The sequence below is a fragment of the Pteropus vampyrus genome, unplaced genomic scaffold, assembly GCF_000151845.1.
Source record: "Pteropus vampyrus isolate Shadow unplaced genomic scaffold, Pvam_2.0 Scaffold306, whole genome shotgun sequence".
NCBI classification, from domain to species: Eukaryota; Metazoa; Chordata; class Mammalia; order Chiroptera; family Pteropodidae; genus Pteropus; species Pteropus vampyrus.
In genome coordinates, this window is record NW_011889087.1 from 1,665,046 (window position 1) to 1,679,937 (window position 14,892).

The window sequence follows — 14,892 nt, forward strand, 5'->3', positions numbered from 1 at the left end:
AAAACTACCAAAAAATGTATTAAATGGATAAAAAATAAATATCCCTTTCCCAACAGTTTCTCCTCCCAAGCATAATAGCTGGTCCATTTTTGTAAATTCTATGACAGGTTTTTTCTTTGCACATATCGGCCTGTGTGTAAAGTGTCGTAACATTTCTACATCTTGGTTTTCCACTTACCACATCTTGGAGTGCTTTTCCTACTAGCATCTGTAGACCTACTCTGCCGTTTTTAATGGCTACTCTACTTGATGGCACAACCGTGCATGCCTTCAGTTTCATACTTCCGGCTACTAGGAACACGATGGCCTCACCATGGCCACATGTTCTCAAGAGAACAAGAGAGATCACTTCACAGAAGTGAATTTGCAGCACTTACCAAAAGGAAAGACCCTCAGATCCTCAACGGTGAACGTCTTTCACTGTCTCTTCCGAGCTCGTCATATCTAGTGTCTTCGTGTAATTAATAACTTCTCTGAATGAGGATCGACATGTACTTTTTGGCATCTTCCTAAAAACTAAAAACTACGTTACATCTAGTCCACATAACTTTCTCCTATTTAATAGCTACAGATTTAGGCCAAACCATGGTAAGATGAAGGCCAATAAATGTACATTCCTGATGTGGTCTGATCGGAGCACAGTTATTGCTTCCATAGAAATAAGATTTCCTTGTCAAGGAAGGTAACAGCCCGCTGGGCTCCGGCTCAACTGGCCACGACACACGGGAGTATTCTCTGTATTTCTGGGCAACATGCTTTAGGAGGAATGTGGGTAGGCTGGGGCACGTCCGGGGGGATGACAAGACAAGACCTGGGTCCCTGGCCGTAAGGAGCACTTACAGAATCCCAGAGGCCCTATAGCTTGAGGAAGAGAAGACCTGTACTGGGGAAAGAGCAGCGGTCTTCACATCCTTACAGGACCGTCCCAGGAAGGGGACATCAGTGGGTGAGGTTACAGGAAAGCAGAACTTGGTTACAACTGAAGTTTTCTGAGGAATCTTTTTTGAGGTAGTGTGTTTTTTTTTTTTTTGAGGTGGTATGTTTCCCACTTTGTAGGAATTTACACGAAGGCCAAGCTGGCGATTTTGCAGGAGACGTCAAGTGGGAAGTTAAAACTTTCTTAGGTCCTGCTCATCTTCAGGTTCTGCAATTCAGTCTGAACAAACAGGATTCTGGTCTCCATCCCCTTTTCGACAACAACAACAATTATTAGGATATTTTCTTTACTTCTTTTATTGTTTCCCCTTAAGTGCCTGTAGATACTGGGAAAGTATCTTAGTAAGTAAACACTATAAATCTTCGACACTTATGAAATACTCAGAAAAGGGAAGAATCCATAAAAAGTCCTTTGAAGGGAGAGGTTGGCTCTTGCGTCGGAGCAGCAGGCCTGTTCTGCCTCAGTGCTGAGCTGTCTCCGCTCTTGACCGCAGGAACAACCATGTATCACTGCCCTCACCGGCAAGGATGTATTAGGTGGTCCTGCGTAAAGGCCCTGTATAAAGGCTCCACGGAAGAGGCAAAGAGATGGAAAACAAGACTCTGGGTGGCATTATATAGCTGCAGAAAAGACCTTTGCATGAAAGTGTCAGATGAGTGTTATAAGCAACACAGTTCAAGGAGGCGCGTCCTCTAAGGCTAGCTGTCCTTACCTATGACGTGGGGCTAGCAACAGCCCTGCCACATGTGGCGAATGTGAGGATCAACCAGGATGCTGTGCCAGCGCCCAGCCCACAGGGAGCACTCGGGGCCAGAGGCTGTGAGTTCTCAGGCGTCACAGATGAGGGTGCCTGGTGCTGGAAGAATGATGTTTCCACTGATAAATCTAGAAAGGCAAAGAGAGGAGTTAGTGGAGGTGGAGGGATGAGATTGGGAATAGAATCTCAATTCTTTCTTTACAGCAACAAGTCAGTTATTCTTTCTGTTGTGCAGTGGGAAATCAATCCCCACAGTGAGCGCATGCCAAGCAGCATATCTCAAATAAAAAGTTTGCTTCCACATCCCAAAGATCACTCAAATTCCAGATCCAACTCTAATGACAAAGAATAGCCATGGGCCGGTCTGGATTTTCATTTAGACTGCTTCTTTTTCACTCAACAAACATTTATTAAGCACCACAAATGTTGCAGGCACCAGATTACTTGCTGGGACTATGACACCGTGAAAGGCATCCCCAGCCCCACCTTTCATAGAGCTGATGATGCCTATGGGGGGACGGGATGGACAGGCTCTCACCATGCAGCATGCCGAGTGCTCTGATCTAGGAAGTAGAGCCAAGAAGTGCTCCAACCCAGGGGGGCTTTCTGGAGAAAGTAACATAAACTGAGACCTAGAAGATGTCAGCCCGATGAAGTGGGGGTGAATTCATAAATGGGGAGAAGGTCTGAGGGCAAGAACCTTCAAGAAACAGAAAGACATTCCCAAGGTTGGGCCCGAATGGGAAAATGGGCCTGAAATGATGTAGAAAGGCAAGTAGGGGACAGAGAGCTGAGCCAGAGCTGCAGGGTTGAGGAGGCACGAGAGAGGGCACGGCCGGAGGAGTGGTGCTCAGGATGCAGACGACGGGATGCAGGAGGAGATGGATTTGGAGTTGGCGACCTCCGGTGTGTGCTCCAGCGATTGATGACTGGCGAGGAAATGTGTCGGTGGGAACAGGTGATTCTATAAAGAAACGTGGTTGTGAAGATGTGGGGCAGGTGGCCAGGGGTGGTTTTTGTTCTTGTTTTCAAGGCCGGGAACGTCCTGGATTATGGGAAGGAGACAGCAGGGGGAAGGATTGGTAAGTGGCAGCATGATGTCCTCAGAAGGTAGGAAGGGTTGGGGTTCAAGGTGACCCTTGGGAAAAGGTCCCAAGAGCACGGGTAAGAATGCAGGCGGGACTATGGGCAGCGAGCACACAGTACAATATACAGATGACGTACTATAGAATTGTGCACTTGAAACTTATGTAATGTTATTAGCCAATGTGGCCCCAATAAATTTAATTTTCAAAAAGAATGCAGTGGGGTGCTGCCATGGCCTTAAGAATGGGGTTTCAGATTGAGTGTGAAGCAGAAGCAGAGAGGTTATCTGGGCGAAGAGGGGTGGGATGAGGTGAGTTTTGTAGAGCGCATAGGAGGTGGAATTAAACGGCGGGGAGAGGGAGGAGCACCAACCAGGTAAACGCAGGTGCGCCTGCGCTGTTGCTGTGAGCGCCAAGTTAAGGTTGGAGACTACGGTTATGTAATGACATCAGTCTGAGCAACCTTGGGAGTGTCTGTCCCCCTAAGATTAGCCCTGCTTCCACCACCCGACTCCTGTGCTTAAATCCTCAACCCAGGAACGATCCTCAGCTTAGAGGAGGGTCAGGTGCCTCGACAAAACGGAGTGTTCTGGGACGAACTTCGTATGGTCTGTCCTCAGTGGAGACGCTGGAACATATTCCTTGCAGCGGCCTCTGGAATGATGGTGGCACCTTATTTTCAGAGGCAGTCAGGATCAAGCTCAACCTGGAGGAAGTTACTGGGGTTAGGCTGGAGAAAGACAGACAATGAGTTTATTTTTAAACCCAAGTGGGCACTACAGCTGCCAGAAAGAAGCAGACGGCTCTTGGGGGGAATAGAGATTGGCAGCTGGTCAGACACTTGTCAGGAAACCTGTAGGCTGCCAAGTGGGCAGGGGTTCAGGTGGCTGAAGGCCAGGACTGTGTCCAAGGGGTCGCGTGGGGGTAGGGGAAGCAGCAGTTAAAACTTCAGAGCCCAACCGAAGCAGGGCGGGAGAAGACGGTGGCCTCCAGGACAGAGCCCAGTGGCCGTGGCTGCCCCCAAGGCAGCACAGAGCCAGTGAGTACACTGGACATCACTGTCCTTGGCCCTTCACCCAGGGAGTGAGGTAGGTTAGTGCAAAATACACTCCTGATTCAAAGACTTAGTGGAAAAAAACAAATCCCAGAAAACAAACAAAAAACCAATGTAACATCTGAATGATTATTTTATGTTGATTTTGGATATATTGGATTTTATAAAATGTATTGATATCAACTTTACCTGTTTCCTTTTGTAATGAGACTATTAGAAAAATTGACAAATACACACGTAACTGGCATTTGTGAGCTGCATTCTGTTCTATTGGACAGCATGGGTCTAGACCTTGGGGTGAGCCATAAGAATGTATTGTCACCCCTTCAACTCAGCAAGTGGCCTTAGTGACCTCAGCAGCTCTCCACTGGGGCTGCCTTTAACTCATGGCATTGAGGGGGCGCACAGATCAGCTTGAACAAATAGAACTAGGGCTCGAAATCTGCACCCATGATCCACCCAGAAATCCTCACCAGGTGAGCTCTGGTTTAGGGAGAGACAGCCTGAGGTAATGATCTTATCAAAGGATTTTCTCCTTTTGAAAAAACATACCTGGGTATACCTTGCAGTAGTAAGTGGCTTTTGCAGCAAATTTGAAAGTTCTGGTTCCATGCCACACACTTTAGGAAACTCTGCCTGTGACATGTTCTGAAGCCAAAGAGATTACCTGTTTGGACCAGAACTGATGCTCCATTCCAGCCTACAGATGGGAAGAGTGCGGGGCAGATGGGAAGAGTGCTGGCATCAGAGGGCTGTCCTTCCTGCAGGTAACACCTGTGGCTCCAAAGTTCAGCCTGAGGCTGAGAGGCAGGTGTCAAGAGTGACAGCGCGCTGACCTTCAAGAACCGCAAGTGCTGAGCTTCGCCCTCTGCCATTTGCCTGCCAGAAGCCACACTTTTCACTATCGAAGGATCAGCTGTAAGACACCTCAGCCTGAGTTTGAAGGTCATGACAGACTGGGAACTGACAAGAGGTAAGCATGGGGGTGGAAGAGTTGAGAGGCAGAGGCAACAGAGAAAGTTGAAATAGGGTTTCCTGCCCAGAGCAGAGAGGGCATGCCTAGCCTTCGGGTCATAACCGATCGGTGTGAGTGATTCCACCTGGGCTGCCTCGTCTTTCAGTGGAATGGGAAGAAGCTGACCTGCTGTGGAGAGACTGGAAGTAGATGTTCCCAATGTCCTAGGGGATTGAGATGCCAGAGCAGAGCACTGCCCTGCATCCTAGACTCTCTGCACGTGAACTGAGGTGGCCCTGTCCACTGGGGATGGGGCTATGATCCTGGAGCTTCCGGCTGTTCATTCTCCCGAGGCCCTTGCCCGCTGCTGCTATTTCTTGTTCCCAGTATCTTTCTATCCTTCATTCCCTGTCCCCGCCTCTCCCATTTATCTTTCCTCTGAGCTAGCAGAGCCACATACTCCCAGGCCCAAAGTGCTCTGGAGGGAAAGATAGGGATAATATCTGTCTGGCTCAAAGTGGACCTCCAACGGAGAGGAGCGCAGCATTGCTCAATTCCTTCCTGCCCCGGGGGCAGCAGGAGGAAGCAGAGGTGGGAAAAGAACAATTCTCTGGGCTCCGGAGCATGGTGCCCTGGGGACCAGATTAACGGTTTTATTCAACTCTCTGGAATCTCTTGGGAGGTGAGGACCGGCTTCTCTGGCTTCAACCATAAAAGGGAAGTGAGTGTCCTGCCTTTTAAATAGATGCTTTCCAACTTGCCTCTCCTCTGCTCTGCTTTGTTGGGATTGCAGAGGAAGCGGAAGGGCCAGGCCCTCCACCCAGTCAGTGCCTATTTCCTGGAGGGGAATGGAACACCATGCCCAAAGCCCAGTCCTGGGTGCTCACTTCCTGCCTTCGGTGCCCCCATCATCACACTCCCTCAAGGGCCAGGGAGGACAGGGAAGGGTCCGCTAGTTACAGTGTTGTCATTTACAGAAAGGAGAGACACAGGCTGATATGAGCCCCCAGACGTGATCTTTAATTGATGTTCCTGTCCCTGCCTCCCCACCCCAAGCCCCAGATGACATATATACAGGATGCTGTATGGAGCCAGTTTCAGGCCCAGGCCAATGCAGCCTCCAATCGTCCCTGGGTGCTGCCAGGGTGGGGGCAGGAGGATGCAGACAGCTGGGAGCCAAGTGGACTGGTCACAAGAAGTCTTGAGTTCTTCACACCCCCACCCCCATGTGAGCACACACAGCCATGTCCATGTGTGCAGAGGTATTCACACTTGTGCAGAGATGTGGAGCCAAATGCTTGTGCCAGATGCATCGCCACATGTACCACCAGAGGGCGCCATAAGGTATTGCAGCAATAGTGCAAAACCCAGCCCTTGCCCTCCTGCCCCAGCCCGTTTGGGGGTCTGGTGGAGCAGGACTGGCCAGAGGAGTACTCCACCCATCCCCCTCACTTGGGCAGTGCCAGCTACAGCTCAGTATTGAGGACCCTGCTTAGGCACAGACAGCCACCCAAAATGGTGTCAGTGGGCCTCAGTCCCGTTTGCCCTGAGGGGCGGGGCAGATAAACAGGGAGCCATCTCTTCCATGATTCCTCCTCAAAGATGCCCCAGAAACAGAGGGACTGAAACAGGCAGCTCAAAGGCCCCGGGATGTTCAGAAACCTCTGCTGAGTCTGGGCGAGGTATCCCTGGAAAGAGGGGCTCCATTCATTTGTGGCTTTCATCCATAGGTAGCTTGACTGCCATTTTGCTCCTGACAGCTGGTCTTCGGCAGCCAAGCTCCTGTCTCTAGCGAGGGTCATGAGGGAAGGCCATGGGCAGGACTGTGTGGAAGGACTGAGAAATTTTGCCCAGACTCAGCCTGTCTCTCAGGCTCGGCTGCAGTAGGGATCAGAGGGTATAATGAGGACAACTGTAAACTTACTACTCGGCCCTGGAAGAGGGGTAAGGAGTGGAATGGGTTTGACAGGGCCTTGAGGACTTTTCTAGAAGCTGAGGAGCATACAGGAGACTGGCCTTTTCCTCCCTCCTCATGCACATCACAGGCAGAGCCCCCTAACCATCCAGGCACTGGGCCACCTCTGGCTTTCTCTACTTGGGAGAGTCCTCCCTGGGGAGATGGCCCAGCCCAAAAACTCTAGGCCATGCCAGGGGGCACCTAAACCCTGAGTCAGCCCCAGAATCACCCTGCTTGAAAGGGGGAAGGTGCCATTTTATTTCAGGGACTGTATTTTCTAGACCCCCGTATATATGCGTCCTGGCAGGACAGCAGGATAGTCATTTTAGAACTGAAGACAATCTGGGACGTGTGGTCGCCGTACCCATAACCTAGACTTGGGCACGGAACAGGCAGCTTTGGTTTGAATCAGCACTCAAACTTCTCTCCAAGCTCAGCAGGGCTGGGACGAGGGAGCAAGCAAAGATGCCCAGCCTCTGCCTGGCTTGGGGACGGCTCTGTTCAGTGAGAGGACTCCAGGTGTGGTCATCCTGGGGGAGGGCCCAGGGGATGGCCGTGCCTCAGTTCCTCTGGTCACTCCCACAAATGTCAAAATATTCCTACAACTGCCCTGGCCCCAGCACCCCCCGAGTTACATTCATCAGTTAAGATTCATTAAAAACAAACAAACAAACAAAAAACTGTAGATGTCAGCCCTCTCCCCCTAAGTCCCAGAGAGCTAAAACTCTGGTCCCAGCTGCCTGGTTTTGAGGAAGGGCCATCCCAGGCCATGCCCACTGGGGCATCCCTCTAGCCACCCTCCCCTCAGCTGAGCTGTGGCAATCTGTGATGATGGAAGCTACATTCACACAGGGAGAATTGGTGTGCAAGGCCAAAGCCGAATGAGGTGGGGTCGGTGACCATGAGGGAAATGCCCCAGGCCTGGTCCACCCTGGTGGTGTGAGGGCAGGGCCACAGGCCCCCACCCAAATCCCTGTGGGGCCAGGAGTTGAAAGGCTTGGACCCAGAAGACACTGCATGATGCCTCCCTCCGTGTCCGGGTGAGGGCAGCCTCGTGTTTCAGGGCGGAGACGTGGGTACCAGGCTCGGAGGGAGGGGGGTGGCACTTAGGCCCCTCCGGACCTGGAATGGAGAGGGGGCATCAGGGGAGGATATGAAGCAGGGCCCAGAGAGAGAGAGTCCCCAGGCTGGGCCCTGGGAGGTCAGTGCGGGGCCCTGGAGGCTGCAAGTCACAGGCTGGCCAGGGAGGGTATCTGGCAGGTTACACAGCGGTGACATGAAAGACAAAACAGATGAGATGCAGAGGTGGGCTCCCGTCCCATGGCACGGTGGCTGTGGGAGGCACTGCTCCAGGGTCCCGCTGGCCAGGGGTGGTCTGGCCATAGGAAGGGCAGGAGCAAATGGACCAAGGCCTGAGAAGATGTGTGGGCAAGGGGAAGTGGCAAGGGCAGGCTGAGGACTTTCATTCCGGAGCAGGGTTCTCCCACCCCTGTAGTGACGGCAGCGACAGCAGGGGTGGGGGAATCAGCGCTCGGCTTCCCATCAACAGAATGCGAGGTGACAAATGAGATGGAGACAGGGACGGTGGGAGGGATGACGTGGACGCTGTCACACTGCCCCCTGCTGGGTCGGGTCATACCTTCCTCTGCGGATGTTTCTTCAGGAGCCAAGGAGAGGACAGAGAAAGGAAAAGGAGCCATCTGTGACCTTCCCCTTCTCTCATGGAGGGGCCTTTGGCTCCCACAAAACCCCTTACCCCAGAGATGGGCCAGGGACCCTGGGGCCTAGACACTAAGGCCCAGGGAGAGATACCTGGGTTTGAGTCCTGACTCTGCAACTAACTCACTGTGTGACCCTGGGCCTCAGGTCCCTCCTTTGCACAATGAAGGGGTTAGACCAGCCCCAGGGCCCAGACTCAGATGCCCGCAGAACACCTAGGCTGGGTGAGACCTAGGGAGGGAGTCCGCAAGCCCTGCCTCGGGGAGCCCTGCTCAGCTCCTCTCTGTGGCTGTGCTGGATCACACTCAGGCACAGTGGGGCCCAATCTTCTCATTTTTCAAGAGAAGTTGGAAGTCAGCATTGTTAATGTAAAATTTCCGTTGTTTTTTTTTTTTTTAAATATGAGCAACCAATTTTTTTAAATGTTAGAACAAGACCCTATGGACAGCTCGGACCACGATGGTTTAGCTAACCTCTCAGGGAGGCCCCCTCAGCTTCAACAGCCCGGGGTTCTGATAACCCCTGAGGACCCAACCAGGGGGCATAAGGGGCGTGTATGTCTCTTACTTAAATCCCCAGCCCGTGCCGCCCAGGACGATGGCTGCAACCAGGACAGCCCCGGCGATGGAGCCGATGATGATGTTGGTGCCACTGGGACCTGGGGAGGAGGGCAGGGCTCAGTTGGCTGGGACAGGCATGGAAAATGGGAAAGACAGAGCCCCACCCCAACTGGCACCAGCCTCACCCTTGTATCTCTCTGTCTCCCCAGTGGGTGGAGATGTGGGCAGAGGGTTGTGGATACTGCAGTCTTTGCCTGTCCAGTCCGGCTGACAGATGCACTTCCCCTCATTGCTGCAGACCTAGAGGTGAAGTGGGGCCAGTTGAGGTGAGCAGGGCCCTGTCTCCTCTTGTAAGCCCCTCCCAGCATCCCTGGTCTCCAGGCACCTACCCCATGGTGGGAGCAGACGCGGCGCTCCCCACTGCCTGGGCAGGTGCTGAAGTTGAAGGCAGAGGCTGGCAGGCAGCGATGATCCAGGCACAGCATGTTGGGCCCACAGGCAGTGCCGTCCTCTACATAGCTCAAGTCTGAGCCATCGGCCAACTGCACATGGCCACCCCTGGAGAAACGGCACAGCCAGCCTCTGCCCATGCCCCCCACCCCATTACAGCTGCAACCTTCCCTTCCCCAGCCACGGTCCCAGCCAACACCTGCAGTCCAGCTCCTTGCCCTGGTGGTAGAAAGTGACACTGCTGATGTCTCCCCCTAGGTCCCCCAGCCGAGGAGCTCCAGAGATGTTGACACAGAGGAGGAAGCCACAGAGCACGTCCCTGTTGGGGCAGTGTAGAGACAGTGAGCTCCAAGTCTGACCTCTGACCCAAGTACTGAACTTGAATCTGCTCTCTCCCCACATCCTGATTTTTCACAGATTCTCCTATCAGGACTCACAGGCACATCCTAGAAGAACCTCTGGCTCCATCTCAGAAAAAACCCTCCCAGCTCCAGAGCTGGCAAGGCCCAACCAGGAGCCTTAGCACTTACTGTTTATTGCACTGGATCCAGCCTGATCCCTTCCGCCCACAGTTCCCACGCTCAGTCCCTTCCACATTCAGCTTCTCATAGCAGAAGCGATCGGCAGCCACTGTGAGGAGACAGATGATGCCAAGTGTCAGCCAAGTCAGCCCAGAACCCACCCCAGGATCTCAGGCCTCCACTTCCAACACTCCAGGCAACCTCCGGTCTGGCTGGGCCCTCGAGAGCTTGGAGAGCCACACATTTGGTGGAGGGCATATTTAGCCAGAGCCTGCCCTCACCCCAGCCTCTCGATTCTTGGTCCTCCAGAGTCCCCTCTCCCACCCCCAGCCAGACTCACCATGGCCCCAAAGGGCTTGGCACTGCCGGTCCCGGGTTCTGCAGCGACCTCCATAGCAGCGGCCCTAGGGGACAAACAGGAGACAAGCGGCTGACACACTGAGGAGTCAGAGTGAAGACAAGAGACGGCTGAGCCAGAAGCCCTGAGAGGGAGGAGCCCCCACCCCGTCATACCTGTTCATGATCACAGTAGTAACCATCCAGCTTGTGCAGGTTAGGGGGACACTGTGGAGAGAGGGGCTGGACTAAGCAGAACGGCCCAGGACTGAGAGCCGAGGTTAGCCCCAGGGAAGAACGAAGGGGTGCCAAATGCCCCCCATGTGGGGGCTCAAGTTCAGGGCTCTTCCATGTTAAAGACAGGAGACCTGGATTGGAACTCAGACCACATAGGTTGGCGAGTCCTGTCAGCAGCTGGGTTCCTCCAGGTCCCGCCTCCTTCCCAGTTGCCCTGTTTCCTTCACCTGCTTCACGGAACTGGGAGAACTAAATGCCTAGCACGTAACAAGGGTTTAAGAGATGTTACCTAATATTATCACCCACTCCGATCCCTAGCACACACTAGGCACTACGCCAGGCACCGGAAATATCAGCCAGACTATAAATACGGGTCTATGATTGAAGGAGCAAAGCCAGGGGGCATGAACAAAGCCCTGTCTCAGATGAGGAAACTGAGGCTGATCATCTGGCAGCGATGCCAGAAGCCCAGTAGAGAGGCATGGAGAACAGCTGTCGCTCGACATAGCCTAAATGATAAATATAAGGGTTGCTTCGCCCGGGGCTCCAAAGGGCGGCAGGGCTGGGCAGACCTGGCTCGAGTCCCCGGTGCAGGTCTCCGCGATGTCGCACTCGTTCACGGCCTCTCGACAGGACACACCGCGCGGTTCGTACTGAGGAAGGGATGCGCTTCAGGACTCAGGCAGGGACCGCAAATCCCGCGCCTGCCCGCCTCCTAGGCCCCGCCCTCCAAACGGTCCCGCCCCCACGGCCCCGCCCCTAGGCTCGTGCTCCTTTTCCCTCACTGCTGCTCCTCGCCCCAGTCCCCGCACGCTCTCAGCCCACTCAGAGATGCCCCAGGCTTGCTCAGGGTTCCGCTCCTCCCACCACTTCTCGGGTCTGCCCTGCTGCGCCCTTCTTCCCCATTGGCGCTTTCTTCGCGTCAAGCCCCGCCCTTCCAAATTTGCTCTGCCTCCAGCGGCTCCTCCTCCCTAAATCCCGCCCCTTATCAGATCTTCAGCAGCTTGGTCCTTCTTGGTCCCTCCTTCCCTGCCCAGCGGCGGGTCCCCCTCACCTTGCAACGGCGACAGCAGAGCCCGTCGCTGCACATGGCGTCATGAGTCAGGGTGCATTTCTTGCAACAGTTCCCGCCCGCGCGGCTGCACTCCTGAGGGACGCGGGGAGAAGGGGAGGGAGGCGGGCGAGCCCGCACCCTCCCCACCTGGACCCTCCCTCGCGCCCGCCCCCGCGTCTCCTGTCCCTCACTTGGCACTGGTCGCTCACCTGCACGGAGCCGCAGTCGCACTCCTCCCCCGCCTCCACGAAGCCGTTTCCGCACTCAGGGGGGTCCAAGAGCTGGACCGGGAAGGGGTGTCGGGAGTCTGACCCGGACCCGATCCCAAGCCCCGCTCCCAAGTTCCACGCCCTGGGGCTGGTACCTTGAGGGGCTTGTTGAAGAGGCAGCTCCCGCCGCCTTCCTGCAGAAATTGGTTGTATTCGTCGATGCTGCAGCGCGAGAACTTGCGGGGCAGGTAGAACCTGGGGAGGGGGTGAGACGACAGTGCCGCTGGGCTGGCCTGTGTCTCCCCTCCAGCCCTCTCTCTCTCGCCTCTTCTCAAGATTGGGGATGGGCTGCACCAGGGACTCCGTCACTGTCTCGAGGAGACTGAGGCTCTCTGTGCCTGGAGACTGCACAAGAATCCTCCCGCCTGCCCATCAAGAGGTAGTGGGCGGGGGACGTCGCTCCGGTCCCTTCCCTGCAACCCCTGGACTCCTAGAGTCAGAGGTTGAAGCGCCAAGGAGAGAAGGTGCTTCCAAATAAGGTTTTGGCGCCGCCCAGTGGCGATAGTGCACACTACAGTTTGGTCAGTTTTGATGTTCCGCGGGGAACTCTGGGTCTCCTTGTGCAATGTCCTGCAGAAAACTGGGCTTCCTGGAATCCTGAGTGGTCCTGAGAGCTGGATCTCTTGAGGCCACTGGCTCCATATTGCCACTGCAATGCTTTCTCTGGGACTCTCCTCGCCCAAAACCCTCCCCTGATTTGTCCCCAAGAGCTCACCCAGTATCCTCCATGATGCAGCCCAGCCAGTTGTCCGGACACTTGCAGTCCCCTGAGAGGTGAGCCAGGTGGATATAAGGGAGCGTAGATGACCACCCCCCTCCCACAGACACCCTCTTCACTTCTGGAACTGCTGGGTGTGGGTCTCGGCTGATTATGGGGCCATATGGGGTCTTCACTGATACCTGCTGAGCTCCGGTGTTTATTCCACATCATGCCCAGGTTCTGACCCAGCGTCTGGGCCAGGGTCACCGCCATGGCCCCCATGTTGTCATACTTGGGGTGAGGAAGATGGAGCACAAAGATGTCTACATCCTTCCAAAAGGCACAGGGCTCATGCCCTTAGCACTCCCACTCACTCTCACCCCCACCCCAGCTGTGCCCCCACACTGCTCACCTCGTTCACACCCCCACCCCTGGACAGGGAGCAGATGCCCCCCACGTAGGCAGCCCCGCTGCTGGTGCTCTGGAAAGTCCTGCCCCTGGAAGGGAGAGGGTTATCAGGAAAACCTCTGCCCTACCCATAGTGGCTCCCCTGGGCTGTGAGAGGGAGACAGGGAGCCTCTCCCACTACAGCCCTTCCTTGAGGACGTATTGCCCTTTACATCAGCCTGTGTGACCCTCTTTGGGCTTGCTTGCCAATAAGCCAAATGAAAGGTTCCTATTAGATCATCTCTAATTGCAAGGAACTTTTATCAGATTTTTCCCCACTACCAGGAAGGGATGCTGGGGCAGTTTGAAAGGGGAAGAGGGGACAAAGGGGAGGTAATGGGCAAAGGTAATGGCAAAGGTAAAAGGAAGAGGGGCATCAGCTTAAGATGCCTGTTGCATGGCTGGGGGCAGGTGCAAGGTAAGCCTAATCCCAGACCCTGCAAGAGCACCCGGCACAGGGCAGGTGTTCAATAACCTTATGCACCACGGCCACCAGCAGAGGCTGGCAGGATGCTTGGGACAGGGGACTCACGAGAAGAGGTGGGTGGCATCGCTAGGCTCAGGTAGGCCCTCCCGTCGGTACACCATGAGCCGGGCCAGGGTCTCCAGGAGGTCATCCTGTACCTGGATCTTGTCTCCATCTGCCCACGTTTCCATGGCAACAAGCACAATTCGGGTATTGAGCTGCTCCTTGTACATCTGGGCCCAGACGGGAGAAGATGGGGAGAAGGCTGGAGGGTGGGAGTGGGTATGGGGGAACAGGGCCGGAGGAGGGCTTCAATCTGTGCTTCCAGGAAGTGGGGGTCAGTGGCTGATAGTGCCCTCAAGAGCTCACCCCAAGGATGTGTGCAGCCAGGTGGGGTCTTACAGGGAGAGAGAGGGGAAGGGAGGGCTGCTCACCACATCTGCCAGGTTCACCACAGACTTGGCAAAGTTGCTGGTGAGGACCACTGACTGTCGCATCTGTTCAAACTGGGAGAAGAGTGGGTGGAGGGTGATGCTGTTTCCGTGGCCCCTCCTCCCAGAGTTGCCCCCAGCCTAGGAACTTACCAGCTGGTGGTCATTGATCACGATCAGCTCCACATACTTGGTCTCACTGTGCACTGTAGGGTGGCCCCGGCGGACCTGGGGAGTGGGTGGGCACTTGGAATCAGTCCACTCCATGCCTGGCATTGTGGCCAAGCCATGGACAGACTCAGGAGTGGTGAACTCCAGCCAGGGACAATACCAGTCCCACTGGCAGGAGTCCCATCCTTCCCCAGCCTTGACACTAGGGCAGGCAGCTCCAATTAGCCCACCACGGGTGCATGTGTACACACTGGCATTAGGGAATGAGGTGGGGGCGCTTCCTCCCAGAGATGGTTCCCTGGCCCCCAGCCACATCAGTCCGAGCCCTTCTTTGCCCCAGCCATGAATAAGGGTGTCCTCCTGCTCTGGACCACAGCCTGAGGTCTCTGCAGCCTGAGGTCTCTGCAGCCCGAGGTCTGTGCGGGCCCCGTACCTGCCTTTTCCTTCTCAGCCTCGGCCGGTTCAGAGGAGCAGAATGGGCAGGGGCAGCGAACAGGCAGCCTGGGGAAAGGGGCAGGTGAGGGGAGACACAGCCAGCCCCCTCCCCAGCCCCACTTTCCCTCCCTTACCTGGTTCCCTACATCCGAGGGGGGCTGGGAGGAGAGGGGTCCGGTAAATGAGGTGGGGAAGGGGTCCCTGCAATGAGGGGACATTAGTTCTTGGGAGCTGACCATGTCTGTTCTGAGCCTAGCTGGGGTGGGGGACAGCACCAGCCCTTCCCCCCACCCACCCCAGGGTGACCCAGAACTGGCCAGAGCTCCCATGTCGGATCTGATCTCCCAGATG

General features: G+C 55.1%; 1 protein-coding gene across 1 annotated transcript; it reads right to left on the reverse strand.

Annotated features, from left to right (window-relative positions):
* Positions 1-5,798: 5,798 nt before the first annotated feature.
* On the reverse strand, positions 5,799-14,211 carry ADAM11 (ADAM metallopeptidase domain 11). The gene is made up of 18 exons (XM_023521556.1): positions 14,089-14,211; positions 13,932-14,010; positions 13,571-13,769; positions 13,004-13,088; positions 12,792-12,882; positions 12,607-12,658; positions 11,987-12,086; positions 11,832-11,903; positions 11,623-11,715; positions 11,141-11,221; positions 10,509-10,559; positions 10,336-10,399; positions 10,005-10,104; positions 9,674-9,793; positions 9,414-9,582; positions 9,210-9,324; positions 9,032-9,122; positions 5,799-8,402 (listed from the first exon to the last, which is right to left on the reverse strand). The coding sequence occupies exons 1-18, from the start codon at positions 14,209-14,211 to the stop codon at positions 8,354-8,356; spliced, it is 1,734 nt and encodes a 577-aa protein (XP_023377324.1). The 3' UTR covers positions 5,799-8,353.
* Between the last annotated feature and the right edge of the window lie 681 nt (positions 14,212-14,892).